The sequence below is a fragment of the Balearica regulorum genome, chromosome 1, assembly GCF_011004875.1.
Source record: "Balearica regulorum gibbericeps isolate bBalReg1 chromosome 1, bBalReg1.pri, whole genome shotgun sequence".
NCBI classification, from domain to species: Eukaryota; Metazoa; Chordata; class Aves; order Gruiformes; family Gruidae; genus Balearica; species Balearica regulorum.
Window position 1 is genome coordinate 207,009,751 of NC_046184.1, and position 27,812 is coordinate 207,037,562.

Here is a 27,812-nt window from a genome sequence, read left to right on the forward strand (position 1 = left end):
AACTCCTACTAAAAAAACACCCACTGCTTCCAGTAAGAGAAACAAAATATGGACCTAAAATATACCCTTTATTCTGAAAGTGACTGACAACATCCAGAGGAGGAAAAGCAGCGGGGTACAGCTGCTTTCAGAGGCACACCATCTGCTACCGGAATAAACAATTTCACTCTCTCTCTGTAATGGAGTTTATATCACAAGTTTTAAATCTCACAAGGTAGCAAAGCTAAGAGCCATTGAACAATGTTATCATGCAAAGAGCATGCAGAGGAGCTAGTTGTGAGTCTCCTGCATTGGGAGGACTATTAATATCCAAGTGATGGAGACAGTGGGGTCAGACAAAGGATGGCATGGACCAAACCTGAATCTCAACATTGCCATTTTACTTTCTGGGGTATTCAAAAAAAGACAGATGGATGTAGCTGTTTCTAGAAAGAGTGTAGTGAGGAAGAGGCTGAAGATGGACTCTTTTTCCTTAAGATCTAAGTTGGAATTTAGCTCATCTTCTGAAAATGGTAAAATACAGCAGGAGCAGTGCCACTAAAACAGAAGTAGAACTGAGCTGGGCAGCTGCAGAAACACATCTTAAACCAGCAAGATACAGCTGAAAAGCTCAAACATGCTGAGACTGTGGTCAATTTTTGATAGTAACTCACATTAGATATGTTATTTATCACATGCTGATGTTTTCTCAATAGTTTTAAAAGGTTAAATAGATTTTGAACCTATTCATGTTGCACTGACAATTTTATGAGAACAAAAATTAAAAGAACACAATTATAGCTACTGGCCAAAAAGTTTGCTTGTGGTTTAGCATCAGACCACATGTATTGCACTATGGGTTTTCAGACGGCAACATGTGACTGTTCCTGGAACCTTCGGTCATGCTGCTGTAGTTCACAAAATTGATTTTATTTAAATAACCAAGAACAACTGATACATGTTTTATTGAGCACTTTAGAAGACAACAAGAGATTTACTGCAGCAAGTCATATTTTTAAATACAAAAGGGGAATTAGTAAAAGTTAGGTTCATATCCAACATGAAACATGGACATGTTGCTTTCAGGAGCTTTCAGTTTTAAAGACCAAGAACTCTACTTACACATTACACAGTTCAAACACATCCACATCACAACATTTTAGTATTGCACTATTGCTCCTTGTTCAAAACACACACTGCACAATGTGCATCTGCATTACCCACATCTAAAGGACTACCAGCAACACATCGGCACAGCCAGACAGAAACAATCTAGAACATGTTAGAGGGGTTGGGGATTTGCTGGGAGAAGTGTGGCAGTAAAATTGAGCAGCTTGGATCACCAGTATCCAACACAAGCCCTGTTTCTTGCTGGTAATGCAACAGACATTAGGATTGCAGCCGTGCTACTGTCCTATGTAGAGGTAGCAAAATACTTTGGCTTTAACAACTTTCTTTTCAATAAGGCTTCTTAGCCAAAAGCCATGTAATAACCAAAGAGTTCTTGCAATACTAGCACAAAGTACAGTATGGCAGCACTGAGGAATCCACTCGTTCAACAACAGCTGCCAACTTCAAGTAGGTGCACTATCTCCTTGAAATCTGCTGCAGCATATAAACAGTTCTGTGCAAAGGTGGTAACGCTGATTACTTTTCCCCCCTCATCCTCAGCCACATGGAGAACGTTAACAGTCGAGAACACCACAGCTGGTGACACAGATGAACTGAAAAAATGGAAGTCCTACCTAGCTATAAAAGAGGTACCACTTTGTCTAAAAAGACAACTTGGAAGAGGTGACAGGCAAGACATTTCAGTTACATGGACCATACAGGAAAACAAGTGAGCACGTATCATCTGTGAAAGATATATGCTGCCACTGTGGTGATTAAACCCCCACCCACCTCACCTTGTATCTAAAATTCAAGACAAAGGTCATTTTAATGTTCATTGAAGGTAGAGGTCCTGGGCGGGGGGGACGATATTAAAGCTGAATGATACTCTCCCCAAACAGTACAACAAACCAGGGCAGTTTTCCAATTTCCAAACACTCCCCGTTTTTGTCTGTTCCAACCCACTTCAGCATCTTACCTTTAATTAAAATTAAGTCACAGAGTGTGCAGGGAGAACAACCTTTCATCATATTTACATCTACCTCACTTCAGCTACCAGGTGCTTGGCTCTGCTGAGGCACTCAGGCGCTACTGTAACACAAATAAGACTGTCTTCTCAAGTGGGTTTTGGAAGACAGCACAACTAATATTGCATTTGATACTACAAACATGTTGAAACAAATTCCACACATACAAACATTACAAAACAACTTCTACAAACCATTACAAAAATGGAACCAACTTCACTGATCTTCAGTCCAAACTCCAGGGCGGATTTGTTAGTAACTAAGACCAAAACTGAGAAACAAAAATTAAACTAACATTTAGCTCACATATTATTACATTTTGTAAAAAAAAAGTGTTAAGACATTATTTTTAATTTATGAATATGTAGAAAATTCAGATTTGCTAACATTTACAGTACCCCCTTATACTAAGCCTGTTTGTAGTTTCTCTTCCATCAGTGCTGAGTAAATTAATCCCAGACAGCACCGTTGAGATGGCTAACCAAGACATCTCAGGTCAAACAGAGCAACCTCTACTTTTCCTGTGAAGACACAACCAATACCAGTGGCCAGTCACCACCTGGTACAGATTAACCAGATTCATTAAAACAAAAAAACCCCTTTTCTAGGCAGAGAGGCCCAAAACGCGTCACTTAAACCCCAGAACTGAGATGGTTGCTCCCAGCAGAGCAACATTTCAGAACACAATGCGGCCATCTCTTTTTGCTATCTCCAGGGTTATGTTTCCCATCCCTGTACAGTGTAGTGCCAGCTCTTCCCTGCTGCCAGCTTTGATTGCATTCAATGCAGGACACTTGTTACTCATGATAGAAATTTTTTGTTCTTGTTGTTCGTTGTGTGTTGGGGTTGGTTTTTTTTTTAATAAATAATGAAAGTCTACAACATGCTTTTTCAAGTACATGATTGCTGATTATTATACAACGAGTAGTCTGTAAACCAGGAATTGTAGGCTATCAAGATGGTTGCATTCAAAAAGCAGCACCTTGTGTTGAGCGCAGTGAAGGCGGAGCAGAAGCCCTCCTGCAGTACAAAGCTCCTGCCTGCTGCGGCCAGGAGGCATCAGCATGTAGAATCGATCAGTCTTTGGCGAAGTTTTTTATCTTCTCTTGGACTCACGTTGCCACTTGCATCATGATCTGTCAAAACTAAAGAGAAATTAAGCCTTTAGAATTGAAAGGGCCATCAAACCACCCAACACATTCTCGTTTACAAAGGAACTGCCACCAAGAGAGCGCCACGGGGTTGGCTGTCCTGCGCCGTGCCGGAGCTGCTGGGTGAGCATCTACCACTGGTTTGTTAAACACGGTTACTTATTAAAATATGCCGATGCCACTAGCGATAGAAAAAAGACAATGAGTCACGGGTGAAGCTTTGCTGACAGACAGTGCAGCCTGCAGCTGCACCCACGCAGAAGGAGAGGGTTTGCACCAGCTGGAGCTGGTCGTGAAATGGCAGCTGCTTTCTGCAAGGCATTTTAACAGTTTCAAACGTGAGTTTGTGCTGCTCTGGAGGAAAACAAGACCTTGAAGTGTTTTTGTGAGATGAAAACAGTCTTGAAAGTTCTGCTTTCATATAAAAATGAGGCAGATTTTCTACTAGCTTTTTCAGCTCCTTGACAGAGACCTTGAACTCTTAAATTCTCCTACCAAAACCCACCTACATGTAATTTCAAAAAGAGACACATTTAAGAGGAAAACTATTTTTCTGTCAGAATTACTCCAAACTGCTGTACTAGAGCTGGCTGCCAGAAGTGCTGCTTCTAGTTTGAAAATAATTCTGCTTGTTTGTTCTGAAGTCCCCTGTTGTATAAGTTGACTTCTCCTCCAAGCCTCAACCTGCCAGAACTGCTTGACCAAAGTACAGAGGAACACCTACCCTCTGGATGCTGCTGCTTCTTTTTGATTAAGCACAGGGAATAGCTTTCTGAAGAGAAAGTAGATTTAATTTTTTTCCTGCCTTTGAAACAGTTCTTGCCCTCAGCATTGTGCTTGCCTTGTCAGGTCAGCTGCTAAATGTTTGAAAGCATCTTCACTTCCAGGAGTGAAGGACTTTGTGAAGCACTAGCCCACAGAGTCTCAACTCCTTTATTTAGGGGATGTAGGCACTGGTGTCCTGCTGCTTTTGCGGGGACAGCTACGACAGCAGCCATGCTCACATCAAATGGGAAGAAAGCTCTTCCATTCCTTTATGCCTCTCCCTGGGTATTTGGGTTGTCTTCTTTAATTCTGCAGTTGAGGAGGGAATTGGAATCACATTTAAGATATGCCACACTTTTTAGCACAGAATCTAAGACTACATCTCACATAAGAGCAATTGCTCAGAGCTGGTCATGTCTGGGAATAGTTGGGAATATTCAGAGAACAGCTTCACTAATGCAGACCAACTCAAGCCATTTTGGCAAAAATCACTTTACAGTCGATCCTTCTCTCTGCATAAGAAGGAACAGGAGCATGTTCACTGGCCTCAGTCCCACTTCCCTTCTTTTGTCATTTTCTGTTCCCTTGTCAGTGGCATTTCTGAGCATAAGACTTATTTTTACATTAATCTAAGATTTCTGTCAAAGCCTGAATGAAAAGCAGAAGCAGCAGTTATTACTCTTTTGACCTAACCTCTGAAAAGAAAAAAAAAAATCCTGAAATCACCAGCTTTCTCACTGGAGCTTCTTCAAGCAACCTACTGTAGACGAATCTAGTGTACTTCTACTGTGCAGGTGGTCTTAGGGAGTTCAAGTTCAGACAGCTGAAGCCTCTCTGCTAGAGACATGTCAGCAAGGACCATCAACGTAAGAGACGCTTTGGCATCTAGCCTGTGCCACTGACTTACAACATCACAATCTTCTGGCACATATGTGAAGTTATAGCAGTTATACTGCTGACAACATAGCAAGGTCTAAGCAGGTCCATTTTCTTGTAGAATATATTAAAATGTTTTTGGTAGGAGTACACACCTAGAAGAAACCTGCTTTGTTTTGCATGGATGAAGCTTTGGTTTAATAGATTCTTTATCTCTCTGTACCAGCAGGTTTGGATGTGGTGGGTTTGTGGTGTTTTTTTCTTTGATTTTTCTTTTTAAAGAGAGATCAGGTCACCTTACCTTGTAGCTCTGTTGCATTTTTTCCCAGCTCTTCTGTAGTTGTTTCTTCAGGCTTCGCCAACACAGCTGTCCCTGGCTTCCCATCCACGGTATCTGTCTTAATAGTACCAAGGTTTACCAAAAGTTGCATAACATCAAACTTCTCAGAAACTGCAATGTTCTCCAGCACTTTGAGGCATTTAAATGATTTAAGTTCACTCACGTTTTCCTCAAGAAAGAGGAGGTAAAGGCTTAAGTCATCAAAACACTTTGACTTGAGTTTCAGAACATCGAAAGTTGGCAGGATTTCATACACTTTGAGAATACCTGAATTCCACCTCCACGGAACAAACATTGCATACACTACCAGCGGCATCACTAGAAGATAGACTAGCAGGTTAATATAGCTGAGTACCTTGAAGACACCAACAGCAATAAGCTTGCACTGAACCATTTCTGGAACAGTTGTGTCATTCTTTAAGATCCCAGTTTTGATAGTGCAAAGAAACTCATCACTCAAAGAGGAGAGGCTAATGTAGTAGCCCAGGTAGAGGCATGCAATGAAAATAATTACTAGAGTGAGTAAACGGCAGATAATGTATTTAATTATTAAGCATTTGGAATTCTTCTTCGTCTTCAGGTACTGCTCCACAATTGGGTATTTAAAGTGGCTTTCAGATATTTCCCATAAACTGAAAGAGAGAGGAAAAAAAACCAGATGACATAGATCAGATGCTGCAGCATTCACCTACCTAAATTTTCAAAGAAACCTAGTACTCTAAAATAGACACAAGATTGGATTCCCTCTTACTGGGGTAAATCAAGGGTAGTTCTATCAAAATCAATAGAAAAAGCACAGAATAGCAGATAAATTAAGAATATCGACACTCTAATACAGAAAAGCCACTTCAGAGACAAAAGAGGTCAAACATTGGAAAATGGAAAAAAAGTATTGCCCTCGTGGCAAAAAAATATTTGTGCTCTTTTCCAATAAAAACAGGTATAGTAAGCAAATCCACAAGAAAAAGCAGACTTTCCAAGTACTTTTTCAGTAATAGCACACTGGAAGGCTTTTTACTTGTCAAGACCTAACTCCACATTTTAAAGAACGGACGTACGTCCCCATTGCATTGCTTGTACCCCCACATGCAAAGACAAACAGGTACCCTGACCTAGGATGAAGCAGTAACTGGGCCGGGTTAGAACAGATAACCAATTCAATCAGAAAGGGGTTTTTGTGCTTTTGTTGGTTTTAGTGTTTGGGGTTTGGGGATATTTTTTTTCTTTAAACAGAAGCTTTGAGATCTAGATCTTAAAGGACAGGGGATGACAAGTAACAGATGCTGCTCACAGTGTGTAAGAGACTGTCAAGCCATTGAGAACCGAGAACTGCAGCAGTCCTTGTTTTCTTATGCTGTGGTGGGTAAAACTAATTAACACCTACTACAAATAAAGAAATCAGGACATCTCAGGTAATAAGAGCTCATCAAATGTTTTCTTCAAAAAAAGAAAGTTTTAAGTTCCAGCTCCAAGTGCCCATGGCAATGATTTCAGATGTCTTCTTTTTTTTAAACCAAATTTAAAAGTGTGTGAGCTTACCGTGCAAACATTTGCAATGCATTTCTAAGAGACTGCAGGTGTCACATCTGTTAAGAGCTTAAAGAAAAGAGCAAAGAAAACCAAGCCTCAGCATCTTACCTCTGTGTCAAGTTCTCATTAACAGCTGGAACCAAGTCAGCAGGATCCCTGGGGTCTCCGCTGCGGATGCTATTAGCAGCTTTGATTGCCCTGTTATAGGCTTTGTCAAGTTCTTCCATAATAAATTTCAGATCTGAAGAAAGGTGAGGTGCTGCGGTGAAGCGCCAAAACAAACATGGTAGATACAGCAGGATAGCAACAAGCAGAAGGATGTAGGGAAAGAACTGAAGGGAGAAAAAAATTCAGATTAGCCTCCACCTGTATATAAAATAAGTCAGTCAGTCACTATCATTCCCTATAAGTCTATTAAATTCCCTATAAGCCTATTAAATTCCTTATAATTTTATTTAAATGCTTTTATTAAAACCCACTTCTGTGGTTATCAGGGACATGCAAGGAAGCAAACATCTCTTTTCAGACAGCTCCAGTAACCTCACTACTGCTTAGAGCTTTGCCAAAAAAGAAAAAAAAAAAAAAGCAGGATAAAGGTATCACAATCCTGATAACATTTTCACTGCATATTCAGAGCTGCACTGCTGGAGTTGAAATACAGAGAGGCAACATTAACCTGGGGAATGAAAAATAGCAAAGGCAACCGAAGCAGCTATCAGAGAGGCTGACTGGAAGAAGAGGACAGTGTCACATAACTCTGTCCCCCACTGTTCATGGCAGCTAAAATGCTCCGAACACCAGCAAAATCTCTCCTGCTCCCCATTAGCTGTCAGGAGGTTAATGAATAGACCCTTCACAGCGCTGCATCTGCCTGCAAAGACACACGTCTGTTCAGAGTGCCTGACATACAGAAACTGTAAAAGATGCAACTATGGTTGTAATATTTAAGGGTATTTAAATATTTTGAGATAACACCTAAATGGAAACCAACACATGGCATCAGAATGGTCTGGTGTTAATGCAGCGCTGAGAAGTCAGTCCTTACGCAGTCCCCATTGCTTAGGAAAAAGGCTGAAGCGGGTACAAAATACAACAGCTTGAAGTCTTTCTCCACCTTTCTTCCAGTCATCAATGAGTAGAAGTTTTTCACCATGAGATTTAATCTCTAACTCCCTCCAGCTGCTGGAAAAAAGCCAATTCCTATCTACTGTGACATTACATGCAAGGTGTACATTCATACATAACATTACCCTTACAGAGATGTGATGTAAGATCTAGTTAGACAAGCAGTTAACAAGATGTATTGCAAATTTGGCTAACCTCTAATTCACTACATTCAACTTTTGACAGTAAGCACACTTCACTCAAATCCAGCATCAGTTCCTACATAATTTTACATTAGTTGTGGTGAACAAATCTGAAACAGATTAAAGGCATCTTAAAAAGTTACAGCCACGCACACACACATTCATTGAAAAAGCCAATGGAGAATTTTAGGGGAAACTTGGACTGAAGTCATTAATCAGTGCAAACGGAACAGCTCCACTTACATTTGTAGATAGTTAACAAGATGAGAATCTGGACCCAATATTAACACATTAACTTGCATCTGCATTAATCAAGAGAGATTGAAGTTTTGTATGCATAAAATAAATAATTTGATGTTATTGAACATTTTATCCAGGAAAGTTGCCTTTAATATGACCAACCATTAAAGCAAAATCCTATGTTATTATTAATACTAGGAATGCATACAACATATTAGCACATAAATAAAACCTGACTTCTTAAAGGAACTGCAGGAGCAACGGGAGACCATAATATGAACCACCATTCTGGACATGCACGTTCTCTACATAGGAGTCACATCAGAAATTTGGGACACACAGTAAGACAAAGCCATGAAAAGCACTAAATAGCCACAGAAAACAGAGAATGCTGTATTTAAAGGTCAGCTTTCTCTTGCAACACTTCTTATAAATTCATACTTTAACCATTTCTCATCAGTAGCAATATAATTGAATTTGGCCAAAATTGCTACTTCAGTCTCTAGATAAAGTCCTCAAGAAAGAAAACTTCAAGAAAGGCTCACCCTTAAAACTGAAATGGAAATCCTGCAGGGATGTGCTAACCAGTAATGAGACTGTTTCGGAAATCTAGTTAGCAAAGCAGAGTTGACTGTAATTATACCGTACATCCCACTAGAGGTAGCTCTTTCTCACCAGCAAGGAACGAGCATCAACTCCATACTGCTCTATCGTAGCTGTGGCCTCTCCACCGCAGAGGACTGACCTCACAGGCCAGAGGAATCCAGGGGATTCCTTCTGATCTCCTGGAATTGCTGGGGACTGCTGGGGGCTGCTAATCTGTCCAGCACTTCCACTGAATCCATACAATCTGCACCACTGAACCATGCTCACCGAATGGATTGTCTACAGTCATCGCCAGGAATTTCTTCTCTCCAGAACTCTTACCCACACTAGCAGCCAAGACAACCCTTGGGTATGGGTGCTGCTCTTCTTTCTGAACTGCTAACTGCTTTTGACCAAACTGAGCAAGCTCATTCTCTCAAAAACTCGTCCTTAGTGGGTGTCATCTCCCAGCTCTCCTTGCTGCACCCTTGACATGATCTTTCCCCCACCCTCAGCAGCCTGCAGGAACTGTGCAGAACTCTGTCCTCACTACTTCCTTTCTTCCCTCATTCTGCACAGCAGATATAACCTCAGACCATCCGGGTTTTTTTCCAGATCTATCCTTTCCAATTGAGATGTAAGGCTGTGGCGTGTCCAGTGTGTTTTTGTAGACGTCTCATCCACTCAAACTCAACAGCTCAAGAATCTGTCCTTCATATTTATCTCTGGACAATGCCACTGGGTCTCTCAGGTCAAAGTTCTGGATGTCTTCATCTTATGGTTTCACAGCCAAGCTCTTTCAGTCCTCTGAATTTTGTAGTATGTAGAAATAGAAATTATCTATCTATGAACACAGCTTAAACTTATCTAAGCTCCTCTAAGCTGCTGCAATGCCTTTTCCGTAGGCCTTAACCAATGCCAGTTTGTATAAGATTGCTGCAAAGCCTGTTTGACTTCAGTTACTTCTGTGTCATACACCTCTTCGCACTCTTCCACTGGTTAGAGGTGTGGAAAGAAACAACAAAGAAACATCTGATTAGTAAGGAACAGCCAAAGCTTCTCACATTGGTTTATACCAGTTGGCTTTACTACTCACTCATTTGAAATTTTACAGGCGTCAGAGGATTTATGAACTCCCTCTCTGACCCTCAAAACTGGAAATGCCACCAGCAGTATCCGATTAATCCCCGAGATCTCTTTACCCTGAGGCCTATAAGACATGTTGCAAGAGGCAAGATAGTTGACACACTGGAGTCACAGCCCAAAACCTCCATTCTCCCAGTTCCCATCTCTTCCTTTACACCTAGAAAAAGCCTCTGTGGGCACATTCTGTGCTTGTGTAGCACATTGGTATCAGCCCTGTTGCTCTGCCCCAGACCTCCTCCAATCCCACCTATCTATCTCCCCCATCTCATCACAGACTGTTGCCTAATGAAGACCAGCCTCTGCCATCTTCCCTTGCACCTCTTCCTCTCCCTGACTCCTTCACCACTACCTCTTCACCTCGAAGCATCACACCACTGGGGCAAAGGCACATTTGCCACATGTTTATTGGGCATCCTCTTGCCAGGCTGTAGCTTATGGCATCATGAGAAAACACTATGCAGCTCTTTTCTGAATGGTCTCAAAACCAGAGCAGCAGCGTGACCATTAGTCCAGCTCTTTTTGTTTGGAAACAAAAGCTGTATTTGTCAGCCCTTCCACAGCACTTGATCCACAACTCCATCCTTCTCGGATTCTGGCTTTTTTAAAAATGAAAAATACGCTTGGACTATTTGTTAACAGTAGGCTTAGATAACTAGGAAATTGTTCTGAATCATTAAAATTTAAGGCCTTGAACCATCAAGCAGAAGTGAAAATGCAAAGTCATCTGGCACAAGTCCTAGGTTTCAGAGCAACAGACTCGGATTATGCAGCTCATCTGACTGCATTTTACAGTCACACACAATGACTTTGTATTTCAAGAAGAGGACTCCGTGGTATTTCAACACAGATAAGCATGTGCCATATGCCTTTCTTTTATGGTTTATGTATTTACTTCCAAGGCACCAAATACACAAGAAGGAAATGCTAGTTTAGTCTTGGATAGTTAGTAGAATTTATGTTAAGTGGGAAGTGTCATCGACTTCAAGAACTAAATGGTCAAAGATATGCCAGGGAAAGATACTGCCCTAAAAGTAAAACTCAGATTTTCCTTTGCTGTCTAATTATCAGGTTCCTTTTCAACGGCAAGTTCACAATGTTGGATTTAAGATGGTATGTAATTGCATAACTGAAGAAAGGTCCTCTGAAAGCAGATTAGAACAGATACATTAGCAGAGATACAATATCCTATGGTGCAAAATGCTCCTTTCTGAACTTGATTAGTGAAAGTATATTGAGGGCTACAACACTGTGCTTCAACCTGGATGCCCCGAGCCTTCAATTCCACCCAGCTGCAAGGAGAAAAGGACAAAGACCCAATGAGTTCGCCACTCAAAAACAGAATGGCAGAGCTTCAGCTAGGCTAATCCAAGTTCCTGGAAGGTACTAGGCATAGATACTGTATAACCAGTATTCACCATGAGACAGACAAAACTAGTAGTGCATGCACCAGGGACTCAAACTAGAGTTCCCTATATGTTTTCAGCTATGTATTGCTGAGCTCCTGAAAGCTAAAGATGATGGAAGCAGGTTCACCTGCCTTGCTTGTCCCCTAGTCGGATGGCACGCTGTGTGGGACAGCAAGGTCCCAAGGAAGCAGAGCACTAGGAAGCCCTCATTCTGTACTGCTGCAGCTCATTTCACTTGACAGATCTCTGAGCATTGCATACATTACAGGCTATATACCCTTACTCCTCCTGAAGGCCAAGAGCACATGATACCTGAGCAGGACATGTCTGACAACACCAGAAACGGCCAAAGCCCCTGTTAACCCGTATCGATGAGACACTGAAATCCAAGCCTTAGCTGAGCAGAAATCTGTGCAGAGAAGGATTTCTTCTTCCAGGCTAAAGCCATCACTGCTCTGCAACAAGTAACTCAAATGGGAACGACAGAACTAGTGCCTCTCTGTGTCTCACGTTACACCAAGAGCAACACATCCCATCGGGCAAAGACAAGAGGACCAGATCTGACACTGGCTGTTTGGTAGCCTGTGGCACAACACTCCACCAAGCCCTGCAATACAGAAAGCATGATCTTTCTGGACAGTGAGAGCTTAGGAAATAGGATGTCCAGGAGTGTTACAATGCAGAGCCCTGATCCTCCATCTCAGCACAACACATTGTTTTCAGTCCTGTGTTCTACAGTTGCAAAAGCAGCTATAAATGTTATCATCAAAGCAAATAGTTTATGCACATCAAAGCGCTTACACTTCATAGATGTGTGCTGTTTTCTTACATCACTGACCATAAACAGGTTGAGCAATTCTAAATCACTACTACTTACTATGAATGGAAAAGAAAAATAAACTGCATGGATGCAGTCCAAACTCTAGAAATCTATCTATCATCTAACACACTGAACAATTTAGAAGTCATGACCATTTATTTAAGTGCCTGTATTTGCTCCTCTCATGCAGATTACATGCATAAACTGCATGCATGTTTTTCAAAACAACTCGTCTTACAAAATTTGTGAACATCTACATTCAGATAAATACTTGGAACGGCAACAAAGAAGGAAGCACTGAAGTGTCTTCCCTCATTAAAAAATAAGATAATGGCAAAGTGTCTGTTTCTTCAGTTCCAAATTTCTATATGCCACTCTGAAGACCCTAAGCAAAGGCACCAGCCCCCAAACAGGCTAACAGCAGCAACATGTTTCCAGAAGCAAAGGTATTAAGCTCCCTCTGGACAAAATCCTATTCCTGTTTGAGTCGATGGGAGATGTTTCATTGGTTCTCAGGGCAGAAAAGTGAGCTACAAATGACTCATCATTCTGAAGGTTGCCATGTGGTTGAGATATTATCCTGCCTCCAGATCTGAAAGTGAATCTCAAACCATACGTGACCTTTTTTACCCCATCTGTTACTTACTTTGTTTTGATAAAACTTAAAAACTTAAATTTCTCTGTGCACTACAGATTAAAAAGGCTTCACAGTGCAGTCTCCTCTTCCACTGGACTGCAAGGACTGCCCACTCACAATGGCCAAAAGCTTGTTTCTAATCCAGTTAAAGATCAAGCTAATTTTTATCAAAATAAGTTGTCAGGTGGAGCACTCATCTTTAGAGACAAGAAGCAAACTGTCTGCACAGAGGGAACAAATCCATGACTCTTCCATCCCACATCTAGCACTGTCCATCTCTCTTTCCCACTCATCTTTAGAAATCAACGTCTCTGTTCTGCCACTTCAGATAGATACAAGAATCCTCTTGAAAGAATTAAGCCTGAATGGAAAACCCCAGAAGAAAACAGAGACAACAGAAGAGCGAAGCCCAACCAGATTAAGTTTCAGCAATGACAAACCTGAAGATGAGTCCTGTCAGAGGACTCAACCATATAAGCATTTTGTCAGCTTTTTCACTGACAAAGAGGAGGAAATCTTATCATTAAACTAGGAATATATGCAAGACCTACGATAGTCGCTTCTTTCCATTTATCCATTTGCAGATAGTTTGTTTCTTGAATTGTGCATTTGAGTACATAATTAATTTTGCTTTCTGCTAAGGGTTATCCAGTGTGAAGAGTTATTCCAGGATCACTGGAAATTTCAAAAATCCTATTCTCCAAGGAAAGAGGCCCTGAGCACCCTCTGGGAGTGCACAGACCACTAGACAGGCAGGGAACCCAGAAAGTTGCAGTACACTCCTCCTCTCCACTTGAAAATAAGTTTCCAAACTGATAAACTCAAGTGTTGGGAGAGATCTCCCAGAGCAGAAGGGACAGCAGGTAAACGTGCCCAAGCTCTGGGGATTGCCCAAAATTCATAGAATCACAGAATCATAGAATGGGTTGGGTTGGAAGGGACCACAAAGATCATCTAGTTCCAACCCCCTCTGCCATGGGCAGGGACACCCTCCACTAGACCACGTTGCCCAAAGCCCCATCCAACCTGGCCTTGAACACTTTCAGGGATGGGGCCTCCACAACCTCTCTGGGCAACCTGTTCCACTGCCTCACCACTCTCACAGTAAAGAATTTCTTTCTAACGTCTAATCTAAATCCACCCTCCTTCAGCTTAAACCCATTACCCCTTGTCCTGTCACTACACTCCCTCATAAACAGTCCCTCACCAGCTTTCCTGTAGGCCCCTTCAGGTACTGGTAAACTGCAATTAGATCTCCCTGGAGCCTTCTTTTCTCCAGGCTGAACAACCCCAACTCTCTCAGCCTGTCCTCATAGGAGAGGTGCTCCAGCCCTCTGATCAGCTTCGTGGCCTCCTCTGGACTCTCTCCAACAGCTCCATGTCTCTCCTGTACTGCGGCCCCCAGAGCTGGACGCAGTACTCCAGGTGGGGTCTCACAAGAGCGGAGTAGAGGGGCAGGATCACCTCCCTCGACCTGCTGGTCACGCCTCTTGTGATGCAGCCCAGGACATGGCTGGCTTTCTGGGCTGCAAGCGCACACTGTCGGCTCATGTTGAGCTTCTCATCAATCAATACCCCCAAGTCCTTCTCCTCAGGGCTGCTCTCAATCCATTCCTCACCCAGCCTATAATTGTGCTTGGGATTGCGCCGACCCACGTGCAGGACCTTGCATTTGGCCTTGTTGAACTTCATGTGGTTCGCACATTTTACTGACTGAAAAACCAAAAAAATCCAGCACAACCTGTACTCTGAAATAGGAGGGAAATGGGAAGGTTGCAGTTTTTCTGTAATGCAACCTGGCTTTTGATAATCCTTCAGAGCAACCAGATGCCGAGAACAAAAGCAGGGCAAGTTGGTGCAAGTTGGCTTCTTCACCAAGAGTTACACAGTCCTACTTCCACTCCATACCACAATGAGCACTGCCCTAGGATGCAAACCTTTGACAGCACTTCTGACAGAGCACAGGGAGCATGCCATAAGGAAATGCACCCGTTTTGATCAGGAATTGGGGCCTACAACTTCAATCCCTCAAACCATAATCTAATGCCTCCTTAAGCATTTCTTATGGGGCCTTCTAGCACATCAATATAACAAGATGCTAAGTGAGTCAGAGTATTAGAAAGAACCTGAGATGCTTTACAAATAAATGCAATGCTGCTCAGAAAGCAGAAAAAAGCCTCAAGTGTTAATCTTAAGAAAAATTTGGCCTAACGATCCTTGCTGCGCCTCTACGTGCATCCCTGCCCTCGCACTGCGGAGTCAAGTCTCCTCTCACCTGAGTTTAGGAAGGCTCCTATGTCCATTAACATCACTGTGCCCCACAAAGGCACTGCTCTGGCCATTTAAAAAATGGTTATCTAGCCAAAATCTGCAAGGCAATGAGGTCGTACATACCTTGCAGCGCACAGCCAACACCAAGAGACAACCCAAGCCCTGTTTTCCTGCAAAAGTGATTGCTCTCCATGGCAAGCCACCCAGCTGGCAGCTGTTGGCCATGGATGCAAACAACAGCCAAAGACCTTCAGATGTTCCCATCACAGTGGGAACCAAAGGTCAGTGTTAATAGCTGTAACATGACTCCTTCCCTAGAAACTTGTTAAGCATGGAAGTTGATGAACAACCAGTAGAAGGATATTAATTAATACTAGTCTCCAAACAGTATCTGCAGCATCTGCTAAAAGCTCTGACTCAACTGTTCAGACAAACTTCTTGCAGCCAGTCTGCAGGGTATTTGCAAGGAAACATCAGATACCACTAAGCTATCATGGAGGAACTGTGGGAAGAAGGGCCCTGCATCAATTCCTGAGACAGCACCAGTCAGCAAATTAACATGGGTTGCATCATAAAAGTATGACTACTGAAGTTATTAGCCATGGCTGGCAAACTAGGAGACTTAACAGCTATCACCATGTGACTATGGCATAAAATTCAACATAAAGAAATCAGGTAACAAGAACTCATTCCCTCCAGAGAAAAAGGCAGACACGTATCCAGGTTTGCAGGTGGAGTTTCCACCCATGCAAGCTGCCTGCATTGTGAGATGTCCCAGCAGCTCCGACTGGCCTCTGCAGAAGGTCTAGCTGAAGTGAAGTCGAGCCCTAACTGAGAAGAAAGAGTTTAGGCTAGAAACCAACAAGTCTGGCTTTAATATTCATGAAATGCAAGACCGTTGGGTCAAGGTGGAGATAACTGGAGAAGGCAGTAGTAAATCTTTACAGCTAGTGATTTGAGTCAGCAAACGAATCAGAGACAGCCCTGAAAAGTCTTTCAGAGGAGATACCACCAGCTGACTGGATCACAAAAGCTGAAGTACGCAGGATACACCAGCAAAACCCAGAAATACAGGTGCTGCAGGTCCCAGATCTGAGCTCCCTCTAACAACAAGTTCTCCTCTGCTCCCAGGTGCCAGGGTAGTTATTTGCTGGGGCAAGTAATAAAAGGGCTGGGGAAGGCAGCACACAACACCCCAAATTTGCAAAGCTCCAACAGCATTTCTTACTTTGGCATCAGCACTGCCTGGGCAGGGCAACGCTGCCTCTCAAGTTGAGTCAGCTCCAGGCATTGGCATGGCTTTTGCTCAAGAGTTTGTAACTCCTGTCAAAGCTCAGCTAACTGCTTTGAGCCAGCTCAAGTATCTTAGTACCTACTGCACTTTTTACCCATAAAATAAGTCTCATACTATGCATTCAGTATGATGATGCTTTACCCAGCTCCCAGTTTGCAAGGGAACAGACTGTGGAAGCCCAGAAGAGCACACTGAAAACAGGGTTAAGCCTGTTGGTACCAGTGATGAATTTCACGTCTCCCAAAATGCCTATCATCTGCCATGAGTTTCTCTCCATGCAAAACTGGCCAAGTGTAATAAAATAAAAATATGAAATGTTTTTACTATCCTATTTTCCTAAAATAAGCTTTTGATACAAGCATTAGGGCAGCTGTTGTGTCTTGTATCCTGATTTTAAAATAGTTCCTGGCTAAAGCCAAGTGAGGCACTCAGCTCCACAGCAACACTAACACTACTCTTGTGTCAGATATCTCGTGATATTTGTTATTACAGCACAACAGACCCTTTATTTTAAAAGCAGAAAATACCTTCTCTAGTACTACCCTCTTTGGAAGTAAGGGAAAGAAAACATTCTCTCTAAAAATAGGGAGTTCAGCCAAAGCCAAGGACTATAGTAGAGAAGAGCAAGAAAAGCAAGGTAAAGGCAGGCTTCTATGTGGGGACAATTTTTCCAGGAGAAGGAGATCTGTACATACTTTATGCAGCCACAGGGGAATGTTTTCTAAGTTGCTCTGGGATGGTTGCTTCTGCTGCACGGCTGCCCAGCAGTAGGAGTCCACGTAAGCAGCTTGTCGCCAGGAGAAGGAGCTGGGTGCAAAACAGCTTATCTGAGCACCTGGGGAAACAAAGCAAAAGTTATCAGGTCCTCGGAAGATGATTAAAAAAACCCAGAAAACAAGTTTAGGAAGAAAAGCTCACACTTGGGATTTCATGGTATGCAAAGCTATTAGATTAAGCGTTTGAACGAAACACAGCAGCTCTGCAGGGATGAGAGTCACTGAATTCCCACTGCACTCAAAGGGTTAAACTCCCACAGGGACTCTCTGATGTCTCCTAAGGATTGAGATAGTATATTAGAAGCACCTGTCTTTTAGGCCTATTTTCTTAAATTTTGGGGGCAACGTGACCTCCAAGACCTATCTCTCTCGCTTGCACTTCACTCAGCTTGGCCAAAGGGTTTAAAGTGTGATCAGATAAGGCTGGTTTCCTGAGGAAACAGCTTCCATCACGTACCATCATGCCACTGCGTCTCCCAAATGCACAACCTACCGCTGACACGTTTATTGAAACAAGCCCCCAAACACCACTCCCGCAGCCCAGCAGTCCTCGCAAGGGCCAGTTTGGCCCAAGGTGCTGCCACTTCTTCTGCCTCTGAGACTGCGCAGGAGTTTTGAGGGGTTGAAGTTACACACATGAAAGCAAGGATTTCCTCATGTAACCTCTGGCAGAGCAATTCTGGCCTCCGGACACCTCCAAAGGGTGCCAGACCCCTCCTCACCAATGCAGTGACGTGCTGTGCCCAGGATCAGGTGTACCACCGTCATCCCTGCTCACTCCCAGCACCTCTCCAGCTGCCTGGAAGCTTCAAATTAAGATCAGCACACTAATTAACAGCAAGAGCAGCTATTTAGCCAGCCTCAGCCTTAGGGACAAATTCTGCTCTGTCCAGCTACAGGCACCAGTTGAGTCTTACTACAGCATACCTCAGTGAGGAACAGTGGTTATTAGATGTGGAGTATCAGTGGTTCCTTGGATGAGAGCTAGTAAAACAGGATGAGGGGGTTTGATTTTCTTTCTGAAGCTTTGGGACTGAAGCAAAAAAAGCCCACACGTTTCCAGCAGGCTTTCCTAAATGCTGAAACAGGATAGCTGTTTCACCAAATGATTACACAAAGTGGAGATGGCTCTGCCATGAACATCCCTCTTCCAAGAGCAACCTCCAACGCTTCCTCTAACACACCACCAATACCAAAAGAGCAAGAGGGGGGAAACATTGCTACTTGTTTTTTTCTTTATACATTCATCAGAATTAGGGCTAACAGCATTGCTGTGTGCTTTATAGGGAAAAAGTATTTTGTATAAGATTGTATCATTTGTGTCTTTTTGCTGGTTTAGCTTTTAGAGAATAAGAACTTCTTTTGTAACAGGAGCCGACCACATTTGCCTTGTAACTTATATAGCCTTTTTACAACGTAGCATAGTCAAAGAGTATTATGAATACAAGCCTTTCCTGATGAGTCACTATTATAATTATTTCTAAGGCTGTAGTATCATAATGACATGGTTTGACCTGTCACAAGCCTCCCTTATGGAAAACAAATTACTGTTTATCAGACCAGAGCTCATGTGATTTAGCAAAGTTGGCACCAGACAAGCACTTGCACTCTCTCAAAGCTTCAGCAGTTTCTGCTTTCCAGAGAACTGCCATTAGCTATGGAAACTCAAGAAATAAAACACTGCAGAAAAAAAAAAAAAAAAAAAAAAAACACAGAAAAAGAAGAAGAAAAAGAAAAAAAAGAGCAGGCAATTGGAGTGTCTTCTCCACTGTACAGGAACCATTTATGTTCTGCTCTCATCACTTAACGAACCTCCTGCTGCTGGCTGTGCCCAGTGTGAAGTAGCACACAAGTGACCCTTTCAAAGGGCGAGCAATAGGAGTGTTCAGAAAGATGCTTTGTCCTATTCATGTCTGTGTTTCTGCAACAAGAAACACATTCCATGTGTTCATTCTCGTTAACGGGTGATGGGAAACCACTGAAAATTGGTGATGAAAAAGGCAGCCAGCCTCCTTCTCCAAAATTAGTGATGAAAAAGGCAGCCAGCCTCCTTCTCCAAAGAGTTACGTGCTCAACTTCATACCAGAATAGCTACAGCCACGCCAGTGGCGCAGCAGAGCAGTGAACCTGGCTCTTCTGATCCACGGGGTTTCAGCGGGGACGTCGGAAACCTTTGGCAACTTGACTTGGGAGCCAAGCAGACAGAGCTCAACATCAAGCAGAAGCTGAGGACACTCCAGTTATTCCACTGATTTTTAATTAACTCATTGCAGTCTTGGTTGTAAACACTTGTTAATGTAAATTACAACTTTGCACTAACCATGGCAATGTTAAGGCTTAAATAGAGGGGTTGTGCATAACCTCTCAAATAGAGTTTGTGCATAATCTGCACAGAACACAGATTATTAAATGCATCTGAAAATGGTCACAGTTTTCCATCTCTTTTTCCTTCTTTCTCTCCTCCAAAGGAATAATAGCAATAAATCTATACAGATAATTTAATTCATGTTGTGCTATTCTGGAGGAAGTGAAAAAGAAAATCTCTAGGTTTTGTTAGAGGAGAAATTAGGCAAAGGGCCAAACACCTTCCACAGACCCACTGTGCACACACACATGTGCACCGGGCTAGCTCATGAAAGGCTGATAGTCCTCTGCTACCAAAGGAACAGCCTCCTGGCTTGGTGACATGAAGCCATTCCCCATCCTTTGCTCCCGCACGTAATAGAAGGGGAAAAAGAAAAGCAGCAGCCAAGCCCATAACAACAACGGGGAGATAAAATACACAGTGAGAAGGATGAGGAACAATAAATGACTGCATTCATTAAGCAGTTGCCACAACAGTCTTTGGCCAAGTCAGCATTACACTTGGCAACGCAGGGTTTTTTTTAAATCATTCCCTGGTACTAAACCAACTTTGGAGATGGAGTGATAGGGATTTGACTTCCACTTTTGCAAACAAATAAGGATTAAAAAAACGATGCTTACTATGGCTGCCCTAAAGAGACACCACTCAAAAGAGCTGCAGAAACTTAAGGCAGCAACAGATGTGCAACCATGTGTAAGAAAACGTAACTTTTACAAGTGTGCTAAGATTATCAGATGGAGCTGGTCGCCGAGGGCAGGAATTACCAGCAGGCATGCAGCTGAGTGCAAGTGTGAGTCACGGCAGCCAGCGAGCTGCAAGGCCGAGCTGTCACCCCACCCAGCTGCCGCACATCTTCATGTGTGCTCTGCCAACAAGCCCCCAGCTATTTCCTCCATGGCTGTTCCAGGAGAACCTTTTTCTTCTGCAACTGGCTCCTCTGCAGCTCCTATACAGTACTGTAAAAACTGGCATGGGGCTGTCCACAGGTGGAGATCATGTGCCTTGGTAACATCCTGTCATCCACTTTGCCTAAGTCTTGCACGCTCATTTGGGAAGGATCTCTCATCAGGTGTCTAAAAGAAGATGCCCCAATCCCAGCTGGGACTTCTCAGAGTTGACATGCAAGCAGTGGGCCTACTCCGGCTCCTTTTGCCCAAATGGCAGTAGAAATTTTGGTATTGATGTTAAATGAGCAGGATACAAGTCACTTCTGCGATTCCCATCCTAATGCCCCTGTAGATGCTTTCCAAAAAAGAAACCTACCTACAAAACCAAACTCCCAGAATCCCAAGGAAAATCTCAAATCTGAAGGAGAGAGTCCTTGTTCAGTATCCAGCTGCTTGCTGGGTGCAAGGCGGGACAAGCAGAGGGCTCAGCATCCTCTGGCTGCATCCCTTACCAGAGAGAGCATAAACCCAGCAAGCCGGACTGGTTTCCTCCCCAGTGGCTCAACACCCCTCTTCTGACTTAAACATCTAATTAAGAAACTACAACTAACAGACAGTACTTCCAAGAATCAATGTTAATCATATGCTGAAGTATTTTTCCTGAACAAGGATCAGGTGGTTACAGTTGACAGGATTAAATGTTCAGTAAGTAATTATTTGGTTTCTAATACACTACAATCACTGCAAAAAGATTTGCATAAGCTTGGATGAAAATGCAACCATTAATTACTCCTATAATTTTCCGCAAGGCAAAATGAACTAGCCACAATACCCAAACACCTGATTTTATCAAGCAAGAATTATCCACGTTAGCAGCCACTAAAGAAAAACCCACAAACAAGAAAATCAAGGCACACATACACAATGTACAGACTGCAAGGCACCATCCAATGCACATCCTTCAACCCCAACATTAAAAAAGATTTTCAAATATGAAAAAAGATGTCCCAATGCATGCCACAGAAGTAGCAGCTCTATGTGTGGGTGTATGCACATCCATTAAGAGCAGACCAGAAGGAATGATTTTATTAGATTTATGGGTGCTTCTCATGGACCACAGTGGCAGGTTGGGTGAAACAGAATAAACACGATGTTTAAGAAGGAAGTACGGAGACACACAAATGGGTGCACTGGAGAAAAGAACCTTTTCCCCAAGGTTTACTTTGGCAGTGGAGTAGTAGCAGAACGTGAAGCTCAGGTGATGCAATGTTTAAGTAGAGAGGGTTAGAGGAATCAGTGAGTATCTTTCCCTCTCCACGGGGCTGCCAGTTATCCCTCAGAGAAGTCTCAAAACCATGCAGTGGGAAAAGAGCTGGGTGTTTATCAAGCATTGTCTTCAAAGTGATAGTTTTTTTGATTCATGGGAAAAAACTTGTGAATTAAATTCCCAGCAGTGACATTTAAGGAAAACAAAATAAAAGTTTCCCTTCACCTTTACAAAAAACATCTCAAAATAGTAGTGATGACCATCTGGCTCCACTGCCAACATTGGTGGTACCCCAAATCTCAGGCAACACCAGAGGGCCATCATGCTTTTTAAATTAATTCTGGCACCAAAAGCAGCTTACCATCATTTCGATAGGAAATGTAAACCTGGCTCTGTACAAGTTAAACAGAAAAAACTCTTCTTGCCAACAGCTGAAGACGTACACCCAAAGACAATTTAGACTTGACATTAAAGTAAATGTTTTTACAAGTTTGTCCTGGCTCCCCAGGCAGGCCTGTTGGCGATGTTGGTAACTTCTGCTATTTACTGAGCGCTCCTTGTATGCCAAAGAGCAGCACAGCGTATGCTGCTGTCCCCTGGGGTCTGCACCTCTAACGAAAGATGCTTTGAAGTTCAGAGTTTGTCGGGCTGCTCCAGACTGATGCTACTCACACACTTGTTGTCTCAGCCCTATCATTAACGCCCCGGGTTTCAGAGCACCCTGCAGAACTAAATGCAAAATGTGCAAATGTCACCTATTAGCATACAGCCTGTTTCAGCTGCACTTGGAGATGTTTGGCTCTCAGCCAGCAGCTGCCATAGTAATAGTCTTTGGCCTAATTACACCCAACTTAACTTTAGCCCCCAGCCCTTACGGAAGTCACAAGATAGGATTATTTCCCAAAAGCTTCCCCAGCAACTTGTGAACGTGAAGGGAGAGGGATATCAGCAGGGAGGGCCAGCCTCAGGGTAGCAGGAGAGGAAAGGAGGCTAATTCAAGAGTTAAGACTATTTTTTTGTATATTTGTTGTGATTTAGTCTCACAATTTTTTTTTTTAACCTCTCTATACATTTGATTGTCATGACTGTTTGAGAAACATGATTAACCTGTATAGAGAGATACAGGCTCAGCTGGACGTGCAATAAGGGATGCTGCAGATGGGTACTGCTGCCTCCGTGGCACCCACAGAAGCTGTTGGGATGCAGCACTCAGATTTCCCCACTAACACCCTTCACCCTGCGTTTTCTGCTGGCCAAAGCACCTCAAATCCCACAGGCAGCCAACTGGGGGGATGGGAACTAAACCAAACAGATTGGGGAGAAAACCCTCCCAGAAATTCGGCAATTGAGCAGGGCAAGCAAGGATTGTCACCACTGCGAAAGCCCGAAGTAGTCAATGGGGACATTAACCCCGTGGTGTGTAGAGCATAGGGCAAGACTCCACTTACCAACCTTTGAGCACCCTCCAGCACAGAGGTAAGATGCATCAGAGGGAAATAAGGCTTCTTTTTAGTGCAGCAAATCTTAATTTTGACAGATTCAGGCAGATGCTGTGGGTTGGTGCATGGCCAGACACCTCCTAACCCACCATTCTGCCACAACTGACAAAGCAGTAGCACTGCTCAGACCTTCATGCTGATTATACTCAAGTTTCTTAGATGACTTACTTAGCATATGATAGTTTCTGGATCCTGGGAGGGTTTCCAAGGTGTTTCTTTATTATAAAATAAACGGAGATGCTAAACCAAGAGAATTAATTCATACCAGCAATGTATGAGCAAAGCACAATCAAAGCCCAAACTGAACTTGTCGTAAGGACTGCTGGTGGCCACCACGAGATTCCCTTCTCCCCTCTCCAGCTCTCTCCCTCCCTCCTCGTCTCCCTTCCCATCCATCACCTCCCACACAAAGCTGCAGTGAACGCAGCCGGCACACGCTGCCCGCTGCACAGCCTCACGGTACCCGAAAGCTGCTGCATACAGAAGGTCAAACGACATCATTTGGTGAGAAGCAGCCGCTGGGTAAGCGGCTGTATGTATGTATGTATGTAAGCAGGTATGAGCAATTCCCAATTGCCTTCCTACGGAAAAAGATGCAAATATTTGATGTTGAGTGGACAGCTCTCACATCTGGTTTTCTTTCGGCTGCAACCCAAGCCAGCCACTGATATTTTTCCCAGAACTAACTTGGAATCAAGCCTCTGCCAAAATTAAGCAGCTTGTTTCGATTTCCCCTCTGCTCAACTGACTGTACCTGCTCAGGGCTGCAGTATCCTGCTACAAGCAGTGCCTTGGTAATAAATATCTACATTTTCAGCTAAGCTGTTTACAGTAAGAAAGCATATCTCACAATACACACATGCACATTTTATAAAACTGGAATCTCAATCCTGGCTCAAAGCTATTCTTATAAAAAACATGGTCATGGAAAAATGACACAGACAAAATTTGTGGCTGATACATTGCTGAGGGTGTCCTTTTGTCTTTTTTTTTTTCCTTTATACAAGGGATGGGTGATTTAGCTATATTTATATGGTTTCTGTTACCATACTACCTGATCACCTGTAGTATATTTACCCTAAGAACTGCCAAATAATATAAGGAAATAATACCAGGCCATAACATAAGAAATATAAGCATATACAACACAATCCTCACAATCCTGTTGTTATTTCCATTTTCAAGTTTCCAGTATAAAATTACATAAAATTATATGAAATTACATAAAATTACATAAAATTGTATAAAACAAGGTCTAGCTGCAAAGAGATAACAGGTGCAGGATTTCAAGCAGCAAAGCTTCCCAGGGCTGGCAGAGAACAGCTCAATCACAACTAAGCACTACCAGAACCAGCTTAAAATCATCACAAACCTGCAACTGCCCATGAGTTTCTAAAATGAAACCAGGAATAAACTAAGAGTAGTTCTCCTCCTGCCCCTGAAGGATGCTGAAGTGCAGTGCAGACATTAACCCCAGGAGTTTTGGCAGTGCTCGCTGGCTGAGCGTGGCAGCAGCTGGGTTCTCCATGCCTCCGGCGGAGAAATCCTCTGCGATACACAACGAATCTCATTTATTTCCTGAAACTTCTATCAAAACTAAAAGTTGCTTAGTGGCTTCAGAAAACTTCTGCAGCCTTCATAAATGTTTTTATCATTTTGCACAATTAACAGCAAACGCATGTAGGAAGAAAATTGCAGTTATCTGACACTGCACTGCAACGAAACAGGAAAGCAGAGCGGGAAAAGAAGGTGATGGCTCGAGGTGCCAAGAGAATTTTTGGTGGGAAGAATGCAATTATCCCAACAGAAATAGGAGCTGAGCATTCATTTTTTGACAGGGTGTTCAATTTTTGTACCCAGAGGTAGAGATATTTCCATGCTGTGACTCACATACCGCTTCCACAACCATTTCTCATTCTGAGTTGCTCTTCCTCAGACCTAAAATGGACCCTACCATTTTCTCTTGGTTTAGCACTCCTGAGCTTTTTCAAAGCACAATTACATCAGGAAGTGTTTGAAACCAATCCTTGCTTTCTATTTTATCACTGGCTGAACACTAGTGCTCACAGAACCGGGCATATCCAGCCCCCAAGATCCTCTCTATCCCCCAGAGCAGCTCTGGGATCGCCCGTAAGCAGGCAGCCTGCTAAGCCGCAGGGACTGTGTGGGAAACAGGCGACAGTCGTAACAGCAGCACGGCTGATATAGTATCACTTTCTGTATGGAAATCACGTGGTGTAGTTTCACTCATACCGGAGGCCTGGAGTATTTTTCATATTTATGCTTTTTTTTCATATTTATTTTTCAAATAGAAGAGCTTGGTTTTAAACCCCATGTTTTCTTCTAACAGGTTCTCAGGATTATAAGCATAATAAAGCACATGCAAGATGTAGCACGCATTTTAATTCTTGCTTTATGAATCTACTGCAGTTAGAGATTCAATTTGAATTAGTTTAATGCTGAAATATGTTATATATAGCACGCACTGGGGCCCCAATGTTTGATTAGCAAAGATGAGAACTTAACTCACACTTTACCAAACTCTGCAATTCAACTGCGTGCTGGAGCTTTACGTAAGGAAGGAAAATGAATGAAAGAAATACCCATAAAGGAGACCTTGTTACACAGGCATTGTTTCAAACTGGATCCAGGCTGAAGTAGAAGGAAGAAGAACTAAGGGGCCCACATATGAGTTAGGATATGGAAATGCAAGCCCTCTTTTTCATTGCTTTAAGAGGAAGAAATGTGCACATATCAGTGGCAGATCTAAAACTAAAAGCAGCAGGTTAGATTATAGAAATACTACTGTATCCATCCAGTCTCTGACTGATCAGAGCTGCCACAGGGCTTGGATCTGGTCTTGACATTTCCAGCCTGGTTATCCTTGACTCCTCGGCATGGTTATTGCAGGACACAGCGCTCTGGGTCAAGCCCACACCTACCGCAATAAGTGTGTAGCTAGTGGTAAATACAGCGGTCTGGGGCATCTTATCTTTTAAGCAGTCTGGTATCTCATTAACGATATTCATGACGGTTTTGCACAGATTCACCAATTCACAGTCACATTCCAGCTTCCACTGTCTTGACATTTGCTTGACTCAAACCTATAGATGACGTATCTCAGGTATACAACACTGAATGCCAATAAACGGGCACATGCAGTAAATTAAACTATTTCTGAAAGGGTGGAAGTCCTGTGATGCACCTCTGCCTCAAAATGGACAATGCTGCTTATTCCCCTTTGAAATCTTCCTTCATATAGTGGTATTTAAATGCAGTGCAATTCTTATAAGCAAATAGATTTTATAAGCGAGTCCCCAAGTTACAAGTCCTTATCATTTGGATTTAAATCTCCTCATCACGTCAGACTCTGAAGAGGGCTGGCTACTAGAGTACTGCACAAGCACTTCTGTAACTTGGGGATGGAGGAATAAAGAAAAAGATAGCAAAATAATTAGGAAACTTGGTCCTTGTCCTATAAAGCATAGCTTCATCAACCAAGTCACACCAGAAGTTGAACTGAAACAGTTGCAGAAGCGCAGCAGAGCAGGGGAAAGCTTTGGAGAGCGCTTCCATTGCCCATCCCGCCTCACATCGCTATACAACCGAGCCACTCGAAGTCCAAACGCAGAGGTCTGAGACCCCGTTTCCTTGGCACCTATCCCTGACAGCTGCTGAGTGACAGCGAGATCTGATTGCAAAATACTCCGAGCGCCGGGAACCGCAGCACAGGGGCAGTTCTCAAGGCAAGAGCTCGGCAGGTCGCTCACGCTCAAGGCTGAGCAGCATCGGGGAACAAAAGAGCGGCATGGCTCCATCGCTCTCCCTGAACCACAGCCACCAGCTGAGCTGACAGGGCTCTTGCTCGGGAGGTGTTAGAGAATGACAGCGGTTAGGGAATGCTTCAAGGAGGAGGAGGGCAACGGGAAGGTCGGGAAAGGCCAGCCGGGATGCCCAGCATACCTGGGCAAGACTGCAGGGAGGCACCGCCAGCTGCTAGGGATGCTCTCCAGCGAACTGCTCTCCCTCTTGCGCGCTTCCCATGGCCAAAAGGCGCCTCTTGCCCTACCCCGAGTGGAAACCCCTCCCGGCAGCTGGCAGCTGAGCCCCCACCGACCGCTGCCCCCTCCCCCGCGTCTCCCGCCCCGGAGCTCCGCTCCGCACCGCTCCGCTGCCCCCCGCCCCGCCGAGCCCTTTGTCCGCCGCGGGAGGCTCCGGGGCGCCGGGGGAGGGGGGGGCTGGGTGGGGGGGGGGGCGGGTTACCGATGGAGACCTCCTGGGCGAAGGCGAGGGAGATAAGGAGCAGCGGCAGCCCCACGGCGATGCAGGTGACGATCTTGTCCAGCGCCAGCTCCAGCCGCAGCCCCTTGTAGCGCGTCTCCGGCGGCTCCTTCAGCAAGAAGTCGGAGAAGACGTACTCGGTGGCGATGTGCGCGATGGCCATGGCGGGCCCGGCACGGCACGGCACGGCACGGCACGGCCCGGCACGGCCCTGCCCCGCACGCCTCGCCTCGGCTCCTCCCGGCACACCTC

General features: G+C 43.7%; 1 protein-coding gene across 2 annotated transcripts; it reads right to left on the reverse strand.

The window, feature by feature from the left end:
• Positions 1-888: 888 nt before the first annotated feature.
• Positions 889-27,812, reverse strand: PANX1 (pannexin 1). Of its 2 annotated transcripts, XM_075742382.1 has the most exons (5): positions 27,543-27,812; positions 17,181-17,320; positions 6,888-7,111; positions 5,211-5,881; positions 889-3,262 (listed from the first exon to the last, which is right to left on the reverse strand). In XM_075742382.1, the coding sequence occupies exons 1-5, from the start codon at positions 27,721-27,723 to the stop codon at positions 3,177-3,179; spliced, it is 1,302 nt and encodes a 433-aa protein (XP_075598497.1). In that variant the 5' UTR covers positions 27,724-27,812; the 3' UTR covers positions 889-3,176. The 2 variants fall into 2 exon arrangements, with proteins under 2 accessions (XP_075598497.1, XP_075598498.1); XM_075742383.1 differs by lacking the exons at positions 17,181-17,320; positions 27,543-27,812 and adding an exon at positions 15,315-15,430.